This window comes from Pomacea canaliculata, linkage group LG1, assembly GCF_003073045.1.
Source record: "Pomacea canaliculata isolate SZHN2017 linkage group LG1, ASM307304v1, whole genome shotgun sequence".
Taxonomy (NCBI): Eukaryota; Metazoa; Mollusca; class Gastropoda; order Architaenioglossa; family Ampullariidae; genus Pomacea; species Pomacea canaliculata.
Genome location: NC_037590.1, coordinates 10,149,136 through 10,168,544, shown reverse-complemented (window position 1 = coordinate 10,168,544; position 19,409 = coordinate 10,149,136). Strand labels below are relative to the sequence as shown.

The 19,409-nt window shown below is 41.8% G+C and overlaps 2 protein-coding genes across 2 annotated transcripts; one reads left to right on the top strand and one right to left on the bottom strand.

Annotated features, from left to right (window-relative positions):
* Positions 1 to 2,870: 2,870 nt before the first annotated feature.
* LOC112559434 lies at positions 2,871 to 5,301 on the top strand. The gene is made up of 2 exons (XM_025230733.1): positions 2,871 to 3,622; positions 4,509 to 5,301. The coding sequence occupies exons 1-2, from the start codon at positions 3,303 to 3,305 to the stop codon at positions 4,849 to 4,851; spliced, it is 663 nt and encodes a 220-aa protein (XP_025086518.1). The 5' UTR covers positions 2,871 to 3,302; the 3' UTR covers positions 4,852 to 5,301.
* A 4,052-nt stretch (positions 5,302 to 9,353) lies between these two features.
* LOC112559372 lies at positions 9,354 to 19,217 on the bottom strand. The gene is made up of 5 exons (XM_025230603.1): positions 19,200 to 19,217; positions 18,551 to 18,598; positions 12,076 to 12,291; positions 11,573 to 11,743; positions 9,354 to 11,361 (listed from the first exon to the last, which is right to left on the bottom strand). The coding sequence occupies exons 2-5, from the start codon at positions 18,552 to 18,554 to the stop codon at positions 10,931 to 10,933; spliced, it is 822 nt and encodes a 273-aa protein (XP_025086388.1). The 5' UTR covers positions 18,555 to 18,598; positions 19,200 to 19,217; the 3' UTR covers positions 9,354 to 10,930.
* Between the last annotated feature and the right edge of the window lie 192 nt (positions 19,218 to 19,409).

Genomic DNA, 19,409 nt, shown 5'->3' with positions numbered 1-19,409 from the left:
TGGTCCTATGAAAAGGTAAGCGAAACAATTTTGGAAGTTTGTAAAATATATGTTTACAGTCATAAAATTCCCAGAGATGACAGAGTAGACAGTAATAAAACCTTTTTTTTTCTGGTATACAAGCACAAATAAACTCATAAGACCAGACCAACTTTTACCAACCAAAGCTGCTTCATGTGCTCATCCTTTAAAATCCATGAAGTAGCAATATTGGACCCTTGTAGGCCTGAACTGTGCACATCACAGCTGAACAGCAATGTCAACGATAATTTTGTGTGTGGGTGAGCCGACAAGGTCGAAGAAGGCGAAGTGTACAGATAGCCGACATCAAACCGGAAGTGGTCGACCCTCGGCTTGGGGTGAAGGTCACATGCCTGCATAATTCTCCGAAATCATCCAAAAAGGTCGCGGACAGCGGACGAGAATCATACATGTCTGTTCCTTCATGTACAATAGTAGTCTGTGTCCTGTCTGTGTCCTGTCTATCCCGTAATAGACGCCCTTTTCTTGTTCTTCAAAATTTACGTTATTATGATTATTTACTGAATATACATTGATGTTGCTAAGTAAAAGGCTTATACAATTACTGAAATCTGTGGTTGCCTTGGCGAGCCGGATCAACTGGTTTCGCGGGTCGGACTTTCCTCATCCCTGCCTTGTAGGAATCGCTTGGAATCGCGCATGCCGATAATATAATCATAGTACACACACTGGTTTTTTAGCTCGTAAATTTACAAACAGCTCACTTTTTACTGCCCTTATAAATTTAGACACACGAGGATATGCCTTTGCCCTTTTTAAAGCACATACATAAATTATGGACATGTCTGCCGCTGAAGTGGAGGTACACATGTAATTCTCAGCATGACACGAATCAATCACGGTTTTGTTAATGTGTAAGACATTGATTACATGTGGTTGTAAATTAAAAAAAAAACAACCCCACCCTCTTAAGTCTTAATGAAAGTGATGATACAGACTAGAATTGAGGGCTTTTTTTATTTACAACATTTTAAAGGAAATTTTCATATATTAATTCATTTCCAGTCAGATTAATAGTATATGTTGTCAAATTATGACTGAGTTTTTTGTCTTTTGAAATTCTTGGAGACAACCAAATAAGCCTTTTGAAAGACATGATAAAGATGAGTTCTTTACAAACGTGAACTTTTTCAAGGAAGAAAATTCTTGACTGAAATAAGTGGGAATACATTAACGACTAGCTGCGTGAGGGAAAATGTCAACTCTGATACATATAATACGTAGGAGGAACACATCCGGGTTTGAAAAAAGCGTTTTAAATGGAAAGGTTACATTTTTGCCCACGCTCGGTCGATGCAAGGGCTCCGTATGCAGGTTATTTTGGAAAAAAATGTGACATCTTCCTGTGTCAAAAAAGCGTTGGCTCATATTTTTATAGCCAAGTATTTGCGTTCAATCCTTCTTTTATTGTCTGACTGTGTGTCCTCCTTCCTTTTTACTCACAAGTGTGTGTGTGTATGCGCGCGTCCCTGTAAAATGTTCGTAAACTATAAGGACAAATCCTATTTCTTAAATACTATTTACTTCCATAATTTTGACAGTTAGTGTTATTACCAGTGATCTTTACCACGGAAGAATAAATTAAAAAAAAAATTACCCAACATGTTTCACCAGAGATTTTGATAGACATCCTCGAACTGCACGAGGCTGGGTATAAACACCTCATTACTAAAGCCATAAAACATTCTGCTCTTGGGTGGCGACGGCCATTTTGGCATGGAAGTTGTTAAGAGAGGGTATTTTATCAGCCGCCAGCCTTAAAGTTTCAAAGTTCTTCCCAATCCGCTTATCAGGATTAGCTCGCATGTTCCCGACATCTGCAAGCAACAGTTGACGGATTTGGGGAGCATAAGCCTGATTACATTTCAGTGCCTACTTCACATTCAGGTTGTTAAAATTCCCCTTAAGCTGTTGGTTAATGAGAAAGCCAGCACAGGTGGTCTTCGCCGACAGTTATGGGAAAGACGGTTAGAGCGATTGCAAGGGAGCGTACTCCAATCTTAGTCGTCGAAATGTTCATGTAGAGTTGTGACCCCTTTCAAGCGCTCAAGGTGAACTACATGTATTTCAATTTTCTGGGTCAGTCAGACCCCTCTGATGTTTCCTTCTTTGACTGTTATCTAAGTACATGTAATAATAGGTGATATATTTCTTTAATTTCATAACTGAGGTCTAAATACCGTACACTCCTTCATTCACTACTTCTTGAAAAAAAAAAAGAATGCAGAACGAAGAAAGTATGAACAAATGGAAGAAAGAAATAAAGACAGAAATACGAAAGAGGGAAAGGAATTACAAGGAAAGAAAGAGGTTATGATAGGCACTTGACTGCAGAATTAACCTATACAAAAAGTGGTGACTCAAACGATCCCCTCTAACCAATGCTGGATCGACAAAAGATGCAATGATGTCCCACTCCGCTTGGCTGGGGACTTGAAGGAATTTCAACTGTCTCTACACTACAAATATAAAGAAAATGTATTTGCATCACTGCGGTCCGTCTGTTAAAGAATATTTCTACCAATTCTACATTAAAAATCAAATCGCTGCATGGCTGTTCTGAAATGTAACGCCATACACTACATCATCTTTTTATACAATTGCTTCGTAATGGGATGACATTTTTGTTGTGGTTGCCGTACTTGATTTCCTCTCAGCAGCAAATTTTCTGCGATAGTAGCTAAGTTAGCAGAATAACGTGACTCAATTCCCTGCAGTCGGGGTGCTTCGATTTCACATCCCAGGAAACTAGTGTCACTCGCAGAAAGTATTTATACGTCCAGGAGAAATCGACTTTCGTATCAGCGCGGCGTCAGGGTTGGTCCCTAGGGCCGATGTTTGCGATCTGTCTCGATAGTTCCTGTGGGCTCCGGCAGCTGGCACGCGGCCCACCCGCGATACGAACGATCGATGCGGCACTCGTCTGCGAGCGCGAAACTGAAGTCTGCGAGCTTCGCCATCCGCAGCTGCGGTCTGTGACTCCTCCGGTCGGGTGGCGCACTAAGCAGTTACACAAGAAAGTGTGTCCTTCAAAGTGATTGTGCATCATGCTCGGTCCGTGGGATGGTGTCCTTGCGCAGCGCTTCCGATTAGGAGAGCGTACCCGCGAACGATGTTTCAATCTGGGTGGCGATTTGTAGACGAGGACAGGCCTGAGCAGCCACCGTGTTTGGCGAGAACGGAACGAGAGTGGTGATCGATTCCGAGCTCGGCAAGAGACAAGGCATCTTCTGTCATCGATCGGCACCGCGGAGACCAAGATGGCGGACAACCTGCCCGTGGTGAGTGCTGGGGCGGCGGTCGTTGCTGTGTTCTTCGCCTGGCTCGTCATCATGTCGGGGGACATCGACGCCAGCGTGGCGAAGAAAGAAGGCGGTGTGAAGAAGATGGACATGAGGGGCAGGCAATCCGACGGAAACCTGAAGTACTGCTCCTTCTTCAACAACCGGGCACCGGAAGTGCAGCGCGGTCTGAAGAACTGCACCTGGTTCAAAGAGAGTAGCTGCTGCCGCCAGGAGGAGATTGATGCCACCTTCGGGCGCGTGAAGCCGCTGAGAGGAGCGTCGCCAGAATGTCAAAGGTGAGAGGTCAGGGCTTTGGGCCCAACCGCTGGAGTTCCTGCACCAAGACACGTCTTTCCCTGTTTTTTTTTTTCTCAAGCACAACACAGGCACGCTCGGCACTCCCTCACCTCCTCACACACAATTAGCCATATTTAAGCGTGCATGCCCATTTTCTTTCTCCCATTTTATATATCTCTCACACATCAATAAAGTTATTTCGTTCTTTCTCTTTCTGTCTCTTACACAGAGCATGCTCCAACATTTACTCTCTCACCCTATTCCCCCCCCCCTCTCTCTCTCACACACACACACATACACACATTCATTAAGATGCACTTATGCACGTAAAAGATATTTTCATATATCGAGGTAGCAAATGGGCGCAAAATATCTTCAAAACATCTTCAGATATATGAAAATATATTCTTTTAAATTTTATATCAATGCATCCTCTTGACCAAGACCGCGTTTTCTTTTACATTTGTCTTTCAATGCTGGTTCTTGTTCATGCCAGTCTTTAGCAAGAAGATGAAAGAATGATGTATGCTTTGTGCCACGTTTTTGATCTTTGGTCTTGGGTGTTTTCGGGAATAAAATTTAAAGTCGAAGATAATTTGAGTGCCACTCATTCACTTACTCACATATAGCTACATATAACTATGATATTGAATATGCTGCTGTTTTGTGCTATATTTTGATAGACTTGACTATATATGCAACGTGGCTTGAGTCAATACAAGCTTCATTCGTTCGTTCATTCGTTCGTTCGTTCGTTCAGAGTTAAGAGGGAGCAGGCAAGAGTCTTCTTAAATCCATCTTAGCCTTTGCGATCTCTTAGCCTTGTATCTCTCTTTGTTAAGATTCAAAGACTAAATATCAATCTACTTTCGGTTTACCTGACAGATACACCAACTACCTAATGTGCTACATCTGTTCCCCCGACCAATCCCTTTTCTACCTTATGGAGAGCCTGACAGTGTGCGAGGAATTTTGCAACGCCTGGTATGATGCTTGTCGGACCGCCATTTTGAAGGGCTCCGTCATCCGGGACCTTTACGACAACGGAAGAAGCTTCTGCGCAAGTCGCCGCTTCAAGGTGGACACGGTGAAGAACGGCCGCTGCTTCTTCTTCGACGCGAGACAAGACAAGAATGGAGCATCGGCTACCTGGACTTGTGGTCACGTGGGCTTCCTGTTAGCAAGTGTCTCTGTGTTGTATCGAGCGATATTATCGAAGTTCATATGATGACTTTCTAGACTTTTCTTATGAAAAACCTCCTCCACGCACAGACTTTGGATGAGAACGCATCCATGCATAAAAAAGATGCAACGAAAAGTGATGTATGTCATTGGGTATGTGTAAAAGTTGAACTGATTTTCTCATTTTCTCAGAGCGAACACAAATACTTCTTCATTTTTACCTGTGATTTCTTTAAAGTGATGACGTGCAGTTTCGAAACATTGGGTAAATCTTGCTGAACCGAAATGGGCCTTCTGTGAAACATGTGAAACTCGAATGAGGTGGTGTGACCGTGGCAGACAACGGGATGTGAACGTTAGGTCAGGGGCCCGCAAGTCAGTGTGTGACACGTCATCCCGCGTGTGCGGCGTCAACAATAATCTACCTTGATTTAACATTTCATTGATGAGTTTGTTTGTTGTATATCTCTATTAAAAGTTTTGCATCGAAGTTGTAGTGTAGTTTCGTGGTGTGTTTCTATTGATTCTCGAGGAAGCTGTAAAGACGATGTAATCTATTTCTAAATGTTTTACGGAAGTACACATGGCCCCTGTACCAAATGATAAAACAAACGGAGAAGTAAGTAACAGTGAGGTGTTTCCATGACAGTGTATTTTTCTTACTGAAATGTGAGACAAAAATGTAATTTCAAATATTCTCTCCCAGTATTTAGAGAAAGAGAAGTATGAAGCTGTTCTGATGAGTGAATAGTAAATTACATGTTTTAGGTTCACAGAACGTTTGAGAAAAAGAGTAAATGTTGTAGTATTTCATCTTGGCTTTTTTTCTGTTACTTAACTTTTTGTGAGGACCGTCGGAGAGTGGGGAATTTTTCAGTCTTACCTGTTTCTCGGTTTCACTTCCCGGTTTCCAAGCGATAATAATACATTTTCTATTCCCTTTATGTGACACAAGATATGGGTAAAGGTCATCCCCCATATCTTGGGACCAGCTTTACGTGCCTATCTCCTCTCCCTCTCTGCTTTACCTTCCCCAAACCTCTATGGAGTCAGGTACCCATTCCCGACATCTGGGTCGAATGAGAGAGATTTACACTAATCGGGTATTTAACCCGCTCTCAGTTGCGACACGAGCTCGGCTATTCGCTTACCCAACCCAGACACAGCTCGCATACCCGTGATATCAAATCAGGAAGAGGAAGAAAAATGCCCAGTGTGCAAATAAAGTCACTGCTTGATAAGCTTTTCATGACCAAACATGATACTGAATATTTTGTGGCATTTCCAGTTTGTCACAATGCTGCTGCTGTTAGGTTTTCCTGCTGATGGACGCGTGGTTTTGCTCTTTGCTCATCAGTGGTAACAGCTCACTGGGATTTCTACGACCACGAAATAGTGTGAGTAAGCGGATTAACAAATTTATGAATACCATGCTAGCGTGGGTAGGGAGGCGAGACAGCTATAAAGTCTTTGCTACAGGGCTACACGACGCACGTGCATGCATGTGCGATTATTCCTGTTTCATCTGAAAACCCTTCATGGAGTGAACTTCGTCAGAATACTGCACTCTTAACCCAGACTCAATTCTTGTTTGTGGCAAAAGCATCACCGCTATGATCGTTTGTGATGAATGCTTCATCTCACCGGTGGCTGCTTTATTCTCGGCAATGGATTCTTGAGGATGGTAGATAAGTTATGGGTCAGTTTACCAGGCGCTGTTTTGCCCCAGACAGCAGTAACGGCCTACAAGTGACGGGACACACATCCTGAGTCCACTTCTGGAGCAGAGGATCTTAATCCCTACAAGACGTGGTTCGAGTCTCAGTGCGCGTGTGGCGGCAACTACGATCGACGACGGAACCAACCGATCCACTTCGCCAAATTAGTCGAGGAACGTCGGGAAGGCCCTCCATCTCACGAGAGAAACTCGTGTGTAAAGATGAGGGGCGGGTGAGTGCAGAACGAGTGAAGTGTAATTAAGTTAAGCATCTTATCTAGTTTAGCATGAGGGAATAGCAACGGGAGCCTTAAACAATAGGAATCTTTTGATGTTGATTTACATTTTATGTAAAATATTGTAAAGCTCTCGATTTATTAGTAATTCATTTCATTGTTACACTTAACTGTATTCAGTTGGTTATTGGGGACGTACAGTGCGGCCTCGGAATCATTGTGTTAACTAGCAATTAAGTGGAAGTGTCTTTGCGTACCCGTGTCGGTGCAGGTGGCGGAGGCTTTGAGGTTGTGATTAGTCCGATGACAACACCTCGGTCCCTTTCGTGTGTCTGTTCAAGACAGTGTTTACAACTGTTATAGTTTTTATTGTCTGTATCAAATAGAAACTCATGGGAATAGATTTTGTCGCGAGTGTAGAGAATGAAGAGAAACTTTGGAGTTGGTGTCCATGTGTCTGGTGACGTATTTCCTGTAGTGTTCAACTGTTCACTTTATTTGGTCATTTTCGTTTTACTTCACGGCGCAAGGCTAGAGCATCAAGTATTTTGTTTCAAAATTCTCACATACGATTGGACTTCAACTTTTTAACTTAGACCGTGAGGTGGGGACAGCGGGATTTCCCTTTTACACCCACACATCCTGCAACACGTCACCCGTCAGCCCACGTTACTCAGAATGTACTTCCTGTAGCTCATACAAAGAATTACTTTCTAAAAATCAGGGATTTTCACCGGACCCGAGATTGTGCGCTAGTGTAATGGATATTCTTTTCTCTCTCTCTCCTTGTTCCTCTCTGTGTGGAGACATAGGAGAGGAGAAAGAAGGCTTCTACGGGATTAGGTTTGTATTTCTGGTTTCTGTTATACGTGAAGCGCTCTGCGCGTATCTCTTGCTATGCAAATATTTATTATTAATTAATTACACAAATATAAAGAAAAACTACAGTTCTACATAATTTATAACTATCGACTTATAACTAATCCACGCACATGAAACCACGAATACATTATTATCCTCTTTATTGTCACTTTATTATTGTCAGTTTTATAGACAGTATAATAGAAATGTATTTGATAAGATGAATGAAGAGACATCTGGTATCACATACAAATAACGTAAAGCTGTGAGATAACCTCTGATGTTTCTATTTGTTTTAATCACAAAAGATATCTGAAACTAGGAAGGTGTTTCAAAGCTCTCGAGATATCTTGAGACATTGACCAACAATTGTCCACTAACAGTACCCGCCTTCCAGTCCACCCCTAGCCTAGTGGTCACTCCTGGCTGCTGTGTCCACTAACAGTACCCGCCTTCCAGTCCACCCCTAGCCTAGTGGTCACTCCTGGCTGCTGTGTCCACTAACAGTACCCGCCTTCCAGTCCACCCTAGTCTAATGGTCACTCCTGGCTGCTGTGTCCACTAACAGTACCCGCCTTCCAGTCCACCCCTAGCCTGGTGGTCACTCCTGGCTGCTGTGTCCACTAACAGTACCCGCCTTCCAGTCCACCCCTAGCCTGGTGGTCACTCCTGGCTGCTGTGTCCACTAACAGTACCCGCCTTCCAGTCCAACCCTAGCCTGGTGGTCACTCCTGGCTGCTGTGTCCACTAACAGTACCCGCCTTCCAGTCCAACCCTAGCCTGGTGGTCACTCCTGGCTGCTGTGTCCACTAACAGTACCCGCCTTCCAGTCCAACCCTAGCCTGGTGGTCACTCCTGGCTGCTGTGTCCACTAACAGTACCCGCCTTCCAGTCCAACCCTAGCCTGGTGGTCACTCCTGGCTGCTGTGTCCACTAACAGTACCCGCCTTCCAGTCCACCCCTAGCCTAGTAGTCTCTCCTAGCTACTGTGCAACACACTGCACCTTGCCCACCTTTCACAACTACCCGCTTCTCTCATCGTCTCCGGAAGATGCCCCGAGGGACGCTACTCTGTGGGGTTCACTACATTGTCTCCCAGGGGCTGGAACCAATGGAAGGCGCCCACAACACCCACGTGACGCTACAGCGCGAAATGGATAAAAATAGCCTGGAATATGACGTCAAATGTCGTCTGCTGTAAGCTGTAAGTAATAATAATAAATGCAAAATTTGTAAAGCTCATACTCACACTCATAAGGAGCATGCTTTGAGCGCTTCAGAACAAGAACGAAAGAAAAACAGCATACGAGGGACAGGAAAACAAACAAATAATGCATGATTTATAAAAAAACAACAAATAACCTACTAAACAAATAGAATCAAATAAACAAAACACAAGCAGGAACCAAATAACAAGAATAAAACCTGCGAATGACATGATATTGTAAAAGGAAGGGTGTAAAAAAGGACTAGCATTATGCGAAAGGTTGTTAATAATAATAGTAATAATAATAATAGCAAGAAGTAAGAATTTATGAAGATCAGTATCTCAGCCAAAGACGAACTGACTGCGCCAAACAAGATCACAAACAGTAACAAAGATGTAGAACAAGATCACACATAGTGACAAAGATGTAGAACAAAATCATAAAATAGTGACAAAGATGTAGAAGGAAGAACAATGGGAGGACTCGGTGAGTTCCGACAGTAAAGGGAGATAATGTAGATGTAACGGTAGCGGCTACAGAGAATAAGGTTGGTGACATCAGGAGAGTACTGGCAAGATAATGAGTAATCTTGAGAATATTGAGAAATGTCATCATATGAAACTGCAAAATAGTGATCGTCAATGGAATCCAGTAATGGATCCAAACAGTTGGCACTTTAAAATGGCGTTATATACAATATATATATACAATCCTTTCTGTTACCGGTGCATCACAAGCGTTGAGAAAAAGGTAGGCATAGAAAAATGTCTGACACGCGACAGAGACAAAGCCTGATAAATGTGAAATACTTAATAATGAAATCTATAAAATATAGTTTTCGTTTAAAAATGTATTTCAAACAAAGCTGCTTTAATCAAAGCTGCCTTTGCTATTTTTTTCTAAAGCTTTAGTTTGCACCGATGTATCATGAGGGGGAAGGGGAATTGGTGTTTTACGCCGAGCCAGCAACTGAGGCTATATTACGGCAAGCAGCCAGCCCCGTAAACAGATGCCATGTGCAGAGAAAGAACAGCATGCCCGAGACGAGAAATGAACTCTGGGCAGCTAGCTTTCACTGTATTGGTGACAGGCGCTAACCGTTGCGCCACCGGACCGTTACGCATGTATCATGAAAACCACAGTGTAAATCAAATCAGATCAAATCAGACTTTATTGTCTGTCCAGGATACCCAAGACAGAAATTTTTCTTTTGCTCACAAGGGCAGGCATACATACTCACACAGACATTTCAAACCGAACAATTCAATACGCTAAATGCTGGACCGCAGACAGTGTTGCCAGCTTACAAGGCTGTTTTGAATGTACTAACTGGGATGTCTTTTTAGAATCATGTCCTAATCTGGACGACTTAGGAAACACCATCTCTTCATATATCTCCTTTTGTGTAGATTGCACCATTCCATCAAAACAGTTTGTGCTTCATCCTAACAACAAACCCTGGGTGACCTAGGGCCTAAAAGCAGTGCTTAACAAAAGAAATACGTGTTCTTCACGGGTTCTGAAATAAAAATAAATAAAATAAATAAAGGAATGTTTCCACAAACTGAAAAAAAACAGGTACAAATCTGAAATCGTTTCACTAAAGTTCACGGAGTGCAGGTTAACTGCCGATATTGTTCCCAAAACTTTTATCAGGAGAAGGGTGATGTGGGGATCTCGGGCCAAACTGAGTGAGGAGTGAACATGTAGTCTCCTACACCATGACTGCTAACAACAACCAGACCCACACCATGACTGCTAACGACTTCTAACGCTGTTGTACTTGATAAATTAAATTTCAATCAAATTAACCAAGCTGAATTTTAGAAATTGAAAATTTCACGTTTTGGCAGACGGGCCGGTTGGAAGACGTCTGCGGGCCGTACTTTGCCCACCACTGGTCGAGAGGGTTAGTGTGGCAGCTCACATGATGTCCATCGTATTGTTTAAAATGGAATAAAATAACAGTCGTCTTTTGCTGCACACACAATTGAATTTTACGATTCTGTACGAAAAAAAGTAATTTAACGGCAGAAAAGAACAAACATAAACCAGTAAAAAATGACAAGATACATCTTGTAAGCAGTGCTTTTGGCAAAATGTTTAGAAGTCCTTCATGTAGGATCTGGCTGGGTTTTTTATACCCACAGTAGGTAGTTGAGGGCTGCTTGCTTTGTCTTCAGCTGGAATGATGTTGCTGAAGCCATTCATACATGCTGTCGGACTGGTCTCGGAAGATGTTGGGAAGACTTTGCTAGCGGTGTAGGGCTGTGCTGGATGAACCTTGCTGACGTGGTTGACGGGGTTGTCGAACTCGCAGGTTTTTACCTGTGTTGGTGTGTCTGGTGTGCTGCGGACACCCAAAGCCGAGGTGTCGGCATTTCCGTTGGATGATCCAGAAGGTCCGCTCGTCTCTTGCTCGCTTACCCGGGGTATGGGTTGGGATGTCTGCGCTTCCCCTTGACCAAGCTGTTTGTCATTAACGCTTTCTGTTAGAGGAATTGTTTGTTCTTGATCGTCTGGGGTACACTTCTCTGCAATGCATAATATTAATTATTTTCAAAAGAACGCAGGCTCTAACTCATATCTATATGATATGAATTGTATACATAGGCATGTACACATACAAAGAGGTTTATAAAGATGCGTACATATATAACAAACAATTTGCTACAGACTTAGTTCTAAGCTAAAACTTAGTTTTAACTTTCCGTCTCTCCATGTGAGAAAGAGAAAATGACTCACTGTTATCGTCTTTTCCACTGAGCCACATTTTTATGATCTTTGTCAGTAACTTTCTCCGGAAAATAAAATTGTAGAGCAGGAAAAGGACCATAAGAACAAGAATGCCTAGAGATACCATTCCTGCAATCATCAGGGGTGAGAACTCCTGAGCAGTCCCATCTCTGTCGGTGCCTAAAGAAGCAAAAGTAGTTTAATTTAACCACCTATCGTCTAGGCAACATACATGGAACAGTCTCATTGTGTGGACCGATGAAAACATGATGCATGGTATACACAAAGAATGTTTATGGTTTACCTGCTATCAGGCCAATATCGAAGTCTTTTGAACATGACTTCTAGTTTCATTAGTTACTGAATAGCTTTTATAAAATAATCTTTGTATTAATCACATAGAAGGTGAGGCCAGCGTTCATGATGCGCATATAGCTAAACAACAAATAGTAAGTGCAACACAGCTGAAGTATATAACTTTGGAAGTGCTGCATATAAGTTTAGCATCTTACACTGAGGAGGTGCTGTGGAGTCTTGCTGGAGCTTGTAACAGAAGAGATCGCAGGCTGGAGGCATGGTAGAGTTGCCACACAACACCTGTTTGTCACTACAGCTCTGACATCGCATCTCGCGGTCGTTGCAGAACTGAGTCTCTCTGTCACAGCAGTCGTCATGACACACCACGAGGTCTTCTCTGCAGGGCATGGCTGATGTTGCAGTGGTTGTCACTGGGATGAAAGGAAATAACAACATCAAGCACTGAATGACAAGAGAGTATAACATGAAGTTTATTTAAATAATATTGTGTCTTTGACAAAAGGGTTAACTGTTAAATGTAAGTCTCTACAACAAGTCGGTGGAAGTAACAGCATGTTAACTGGATAGAGGAGATAATACCGTTAGGTTATCTACCATTAAGATCTTTGTGACCGGAAGAGGTAATGACCTTAAGGTTAGCAGGATAACTTCGATTTAAATGACAGGAGGAGATCGTGTTCTAGTCGGCCCTCGGTCACGGGGTTTGGAATCTGAATCTGAATATTTAACTGTTGTGGATAATTCAATTGTTCCTTAATAAAGATCTTTTTGTGCTTTGATTCACAATATCATGCAATTTTTTTTAGAACGGGTAGGAGCAGGGGTGGATGCTCGTGACCTGTGTGTGTACGTGGCCGACTTTATGATCAATGTTTGGAGTCCATTGTATGTTCATATCAACATGGGTGTCTAGAGTTAAACAGATTACCATCTACCCACAAACATCCCCGAAGCCAGTGTCACGTGTACATTGTAACACCAGTGTTTGCACCTTCTCTCTCTCTTTTTCTAAGAAAATTTCTTTTTACCCTTTCACTTTTGTTTTCCGTACGTTTCATTGTTTCAGTTAGAATTTCAGGCATTTTAATAGAAGACTATATTGCAATTATGTTTGAGAAAAAAAATCACTAAAGTTAATAATAATAAATACTTATATGATATATTCAACTGACTTATATTAAAAAAATAATAGTACAGCGTTAGTAATACAGGGTTTTTATACAATGGAATGAAAGGCATAGCTATTAATTTATGAGACTTTAACCAGATGTTGATATACAGCTGCGGGGGGTGGAGAAAGAGAGGGAAAGAGAAAGACCAATTGGATGTTTCTCCCTCCCCCATTTCTCTCTCTCAAACAAAAATACAGGCATGAAGGCAAGCAGAATTGAACTGGCACACGCACACACAAATTCTTTTCTTCCGCACACACACAATAACAAGACTTAACAACAAAACGAAAGTAGAGAACAGAATAAACACAAACTTTGAAACGAAAGCAGAACACAGAATAAACACAAACTTTGAAACGAAACCAAAGTCATTCATGTAATAATTTTTTATAGTATAAACCATTGCACAGTTTTCCAAACTACAAAAAACATGACTTCTTGCTACACATGGAAAACGAAAATGAAAGAACAATCTTGTTTCTCAGAAAACTCGGTGCCGTGTGCAAAAGCTTCCGCCCGCCATTCATGGAGTCGCAGGTTGTGTTCGCAAAATAACAAAGGTAAGATGTTTTCTGCTGTGTTTGGGTGATCACACTGTTTTGCAGTAGTGCATAGTGAGTCTGAAGTAATAAGGTGGTTGTTGCGGTCAGGATGTCGCTGCATTCAACACATCTAGGTAGCTTCCCGAAGTTAGCGAGGGCCCCAGTTGCTTTATGCAAATTTTCGTGGCGTGCAGATGTAACATGGTCAGGGTGGGAACACTACGGGACTACATCACAGACTACATTCCACTACGGTGCACCTCGATGGAAATCGTGGCAGTCTGCAATTTGGCTTCTTTTGGCTTCATATGGACTTTTAAACTCCGTGGACCATAAATTAGAAATCAGTTATCAGGGGACCGCGCAAATACGAAATTAGGTACTTAGGTCAAAGTCCAGGTTGATAACAGTGTTTTCTGTGGACTTAGTGGTAGTTGTGTGCGTTAACAGTTGTATTTGAATGTTCTGTAGGAGTTCCTACATTTGACATCTAAAATACTGGTTCAACACTGAACAGTTTTATAGGCGGTCACACGACCTTGGTCACTTAGCATATGTTATACGAAAATTTGAAATCCGCGATGAAAGTAGGCCACTCTGTTGATTGTTCCCCGGGTGATATTATATATGCCATGGTGTAGGTTACAACGTGTGCACCTTTGTTCGTTTGTGTATTACTATTTTTAATACCGAGCCCTTGCCCGTGGTTAAGCACACACCTTGGATCTTAACTTTGCTTGGCTGATAAGATTTGTGTGTATATATATAGAAAATCCTGCGTGATCACGATAAACAGCTGACATTTTGTCGCGAAAAGTCGTGGCCATGCAATGCGCATGCGCACAGTCCGACAGTTGTACAGGCCTGCACTGGTGCACAACCTACATCACGGAGGTGCATAACACAAGTTCGTACCTATCTGTGTACTTCGTTACAGTAAGACCAGTTACTGCCACGGACTCTGTCACAGTCTGTCAGTGACACAATCAACGCTGCCTGGTGGCTCATAGGTACATCTGTCCTTGCATTGGCAGCTGTGTGTTTGTGTGTGCGCCCGCGCGTCCTACCGGTGACAATGGCATGTAATAAGACAAAAACACCTCAACATAATTTGCATGATTAAAGTAATCAATGACAGCAACAAACGATTTAATTGTCATTTTACAACCAACCCATTTTAAATTAGAATTACAGGCTGTTTTAGTAGACAAAAAATTGTAATCGGGTTTGAGAGAAACGATCATTAAGACAATCTTATTAAAATAAAAATTCTACTGGTTTTTAAGAACTACATAGGATTATAGATCATTTTTAAGGTAATTTATACTAAGGACATTTACATTTATAGTAAGTTTGTTGTTTCGTCCACATAATTTTGATACTTCAGTACAACAGAATCATCCAGATTTTGCGATACACTTCATGGTACATCATTTATTTTATAGAAACTTACGACTTCATCAAAGGAAAGTTAGCACTCACAAGTGATGGTAGAAGAGAATGTGTCACGCCTATTCCAGGCATGAGAGGTAATTGAATTGACAGAAGAGGGTTATTCCCCGAGCAGAAAATAACTCCGAGGAGTGTCCTTACTCAGCGACCGTTTGAGGGTCCACGTAATGAATAAATAAAAGTTTACAAATCTTTGTATGATCACTTTAAAAGACTGGTATAAACTGGAAACTATATCCACACAAACCCTAGCAATTCGAGCTGGTGATTCAGACACGAGTCAGGAGATTGGGGTTTAATTACATCGCGCCATTTCAGTAAAGGTAAAGGGATGGGCTACACAGCCGTTTGTCCGGGTGGACGGGTATTTCAAGTGCGGGGGTTGTGCCTTGATAAGGCACTTTTATGTACATGTTGCCATTAACGTGCCGCACAGAAATTCTAGAGACATAATCCTTGTATACTGTTGTACTTATTATCCTGATATAGAAGGCGATTTTTAAAAAGTCAACTCCTGTATGGTTACACTAAAGTTTCTATAATAAAATCCAGAGCTCTGCAGATGGCGGTGGAGCGGGTTATTAAAATCACACACAGAGGTAGGGAGAGAGGTGGAGCTGGCATTCAGTCACGGAAAACAAAAGAAAGAAGCGAGATGTACTTGCTATTTTATTATCATGGTTGAGCCTATGCTTCTACTTGTTTGCGTCCCTACATGTCTCAGTCTAAGTGTCCTAAAATCAAATGTATACTGTGATTCATGATATGTCATCATAAATTTTATAGTCACGTCCATTAATACAGTCATTTCACATTCCACATACACACCTCGCTTCCACAACAGGTTATTTTCTCTCACATGGACACCTTCACAGGTACACACCCTTCCAGCACTTGCCTAGACACTCTCTCTCCCTGTTTCAAATCCCACTCCGGCACTTCTGACCGTGTCAGTCAAGTGTGACAGTCTGTAGTGATGGTCACAGTGAAGGAAATGACCATGAATGGCTTCTTGAATGCCTACCGCTAAAGCCCATCGTACGTATGTTTCGTTTTTCTCTTTATTTTGTGATTTTTTAAAAATTCATCGTCATCGTCGTCATATAAGATTTAATTTTCATTGATTACTATGTATAAAAATAAAGGGAAGATGTATAGTCTTTTACCAGTTCGCCAGTTTTCGAGTGGAAGGACTTGAGTTTAGGGACAGGGCAATCTTACCCACCCTTTCACCCCGCAGGACAGTTTAATGAGGTACATAGTCCGAAACATTTTATGGATGGCTTTTTCTTTTATTAACATGACAGGTACGCGACATCACGCGCGAATAGGCGACAATTTGGGATCTTGCTGGAGTGTTTATTGGAAATATTTTGTTTGGTATTTAACTGATTTAACTACTCTGGAAACAGGGGGGGGGGGGGGGGCATATAAATTCACCAGAAGCATTGAATTAGCTGGAAGCAGAAATATTATGAAAGGCTCTGAAGTAATGGGACTGATCCGAGTTCCTTGCATATCTATACTGTCTGTGACCAGCATAGGGGAAGTAACTAGTGCAAGACCGAGAGAGCACTTCGAAGGGGAGTTGCTTTTCCCTGCGCGATGGTGATGGTAATAGGAGTTTGCAGAGCTATACATGTACTCAAATTATTTCTTGCTATAAAACTGATCTTTTCCTGACAAGTTAAATATCTTTGTTTCTACCTGCTAGACATACAGTTGGTGTAGCTAATTCCTACCATTCCTAATCCCTGAATATGTGGGCCCATCTGTGCTTGTTTCATCATCTTTCATGTAAGGAAGAAAAGGACAAGACATATGTAGAGTTTTCGTACACGTGGAGCTCTACACTGGGGTCCTTGTCGACATCTCGTGTTTACTTCATAGCCAGTCAAGCTTGCATCACTAGCCGAACTGGAGTAAACATACATTAAAAAAGAAAGAAGGAAAGAACAGGTGGTCTGAGCTAAATGTGTTGTGCACGTCATCAATGTTGATGTGGTTGCTGCAGATGCAGCCTTGCTACCCGCCTACACTGTCTGAAGCTAGCTGCACATATGGTTGGCGTACCAGGTCAGGGAAATTTTCATTTTCTTAATAATCACTATAAGGCTGGAGGAATATATCTATAGATACTTCACTTGGACCTAATTTCTCAGAAGTACTTGACCCTGTTGGGAAATTTGTTTCGATCGCGCCCCGTCTTTTCAGTAATTTTTCACATCATTCGCATAAGGAGACAGAAAAAGGCTATTCCAGACATCTCAGCAAATAGACAGTCTACACAGGTTGACTTTTCATTGTCTATTTAGTTAATGACTCTGCTCGTAGCACGGCGACAAGGTAATCAAGCTGTTTATATTATGATCTAGAAATATTAAAATATAATGTCATGAAAAATTAAGTGATCTCAGTTAAAAAAAAATGTTTTTAGTTTAACCTGTCATTAGTTAATCGTTCTTATTTTTGCTGCCACTGGGTGACTAAAACTACTTGTAATTATTGTGACCAAGCATTATCTATTATAAGTTGCAAGCCTACAAGTAAAAATGATCGTAGGCAAAAGGTTGTCGATGTTACATGTTACATCAGCTTATATTCTACGGCCTTTATCAAGGACAGGCTTTGTAACACATCTCATAACGGGACAGAAATATGTGTTGGCTCTGGGAAAATCACTGCAAACAAACCAACAAACAAACACTGAAGACCAAGATTAAATACTGGTTACTTAAAGAGAAGGTAGTGTGTGGATCTGCTAATAAATACCGAAAATCAAGATGAAATACTGTTTATTTAAGGAGAATTTTTTTTTTATCTGACCAGTATCTTTGTCAAAAGAGAAAGGATAAACACGTTTTCCTTGTGCGTATATTTTCTCAGTTTCACCATGTGTTAGTAAAAAGACTTAAAAAAATCAGTAAAAAAAAATCCGCTGAAGTGCTGACGAGAAAAACAAGGCCTGGACGACCACATCGACCACATCGACCCAAGCCCTCGGCTTGTAACCAAATGGTTAGATCGACAGAGTACCCGGCATGGTATGAAATATGCAGGGAGGTTAATGTACACTGGTCAGTCTGTCACGGGTTTTGTATATTGATTGCAGATGAAGAAGGAGTTACTAATACGAGAGACCAACAGGTGAAAATTTGTGTCTGATGTAGTTTTAAGTGGAACTGTTACAGCTCGCCTTGTAAGTGTAGAGCAAACAAGTCAGGACGGCTGTTGCCTTCTCTGCCACTACATTGGCTAGGGGAAGTTTATGAGTTACTTGGGTTAAGTTTAATATTAGTTGAGTTTGTGAGCCATAGTCTTTCTAAGTGTCCACAAGAGACCTCCATTTTTGTCTGTCAGCAACCTGTCTACTGCGCTGTTCAATCTCAGCATTTCTTTCATTTTTATTCTGAGAGTCACGTACACTGATAAGTATTGTAGTTTTAACTAGGAAAAGTAGTGAACATGTTGTAGCTAGATTTTGAAACCGGAAAAGTACTCACGCATAGCTGTAGTCGATCCGATTCTCGGATTCTGAAGTAGCCACGAAACTGAAATCCAACAGAGAAAGCAGAAAGGGGATTCCCCCATGCGGCTGCGCACAGACCGGCAAATAACACTTTTCTCCTCCGCGACTACAAGAGCTTCCAGTGTATGTTGACGGTCTGCAGTTAGTGCGAAGGACTGTCTTGTGTCAATGCTACTCTTCTCGTGCAGTGTGAGTGAGAAAACTCACAAATTAAATTGTTTTTGTGGCATGTCGGCCCCAAACGATTAACTAAGACTACTAGATGTGTCTGTAATGGTGTCGCGCGCAGTGGGCTTGGCTATCCATTCACTATGTCTGCCACAATTCTGGCCATGCGACCATCATAAAGTCTTAATTACAACACGGCTTTGTTTGTAATACTCATTTGAGTGCAACAAACGACAGAATATTTCACAAACGTTGATCCAGATTCTGATATATTAGTTGTGCTCCCAGTGTGCCCCAACCTAAATCTGTCAACACCACCCGCTGACATATTTCCGCTATCGAAAACGATCGGCCTCGCTGATTATTGTTTATAAAGTGTGTCACATCGCCTGACCACACTAAAGCTTAAAGCTTTTTCTGTTAATTAAACAAAACTAGAGAACGGCAGTACTCACATTTTGGCCTGCGTAGAATATCTTTGTAGTTAACATTCTAAAAAAAACATGGCGCCGATATTTGCCCTAGAAGCTTCTAAAATGCTGACTAATGAAAGGGAATTCCCCCAGAGGTGTGGCTATATTTAGACGCTATTTAGGTTGGTGTTTGGTGCAGAAAGGCAGGTCTTGTGCTTCGTTAAACACGTTTACTCAGCTTGACTATCTGTA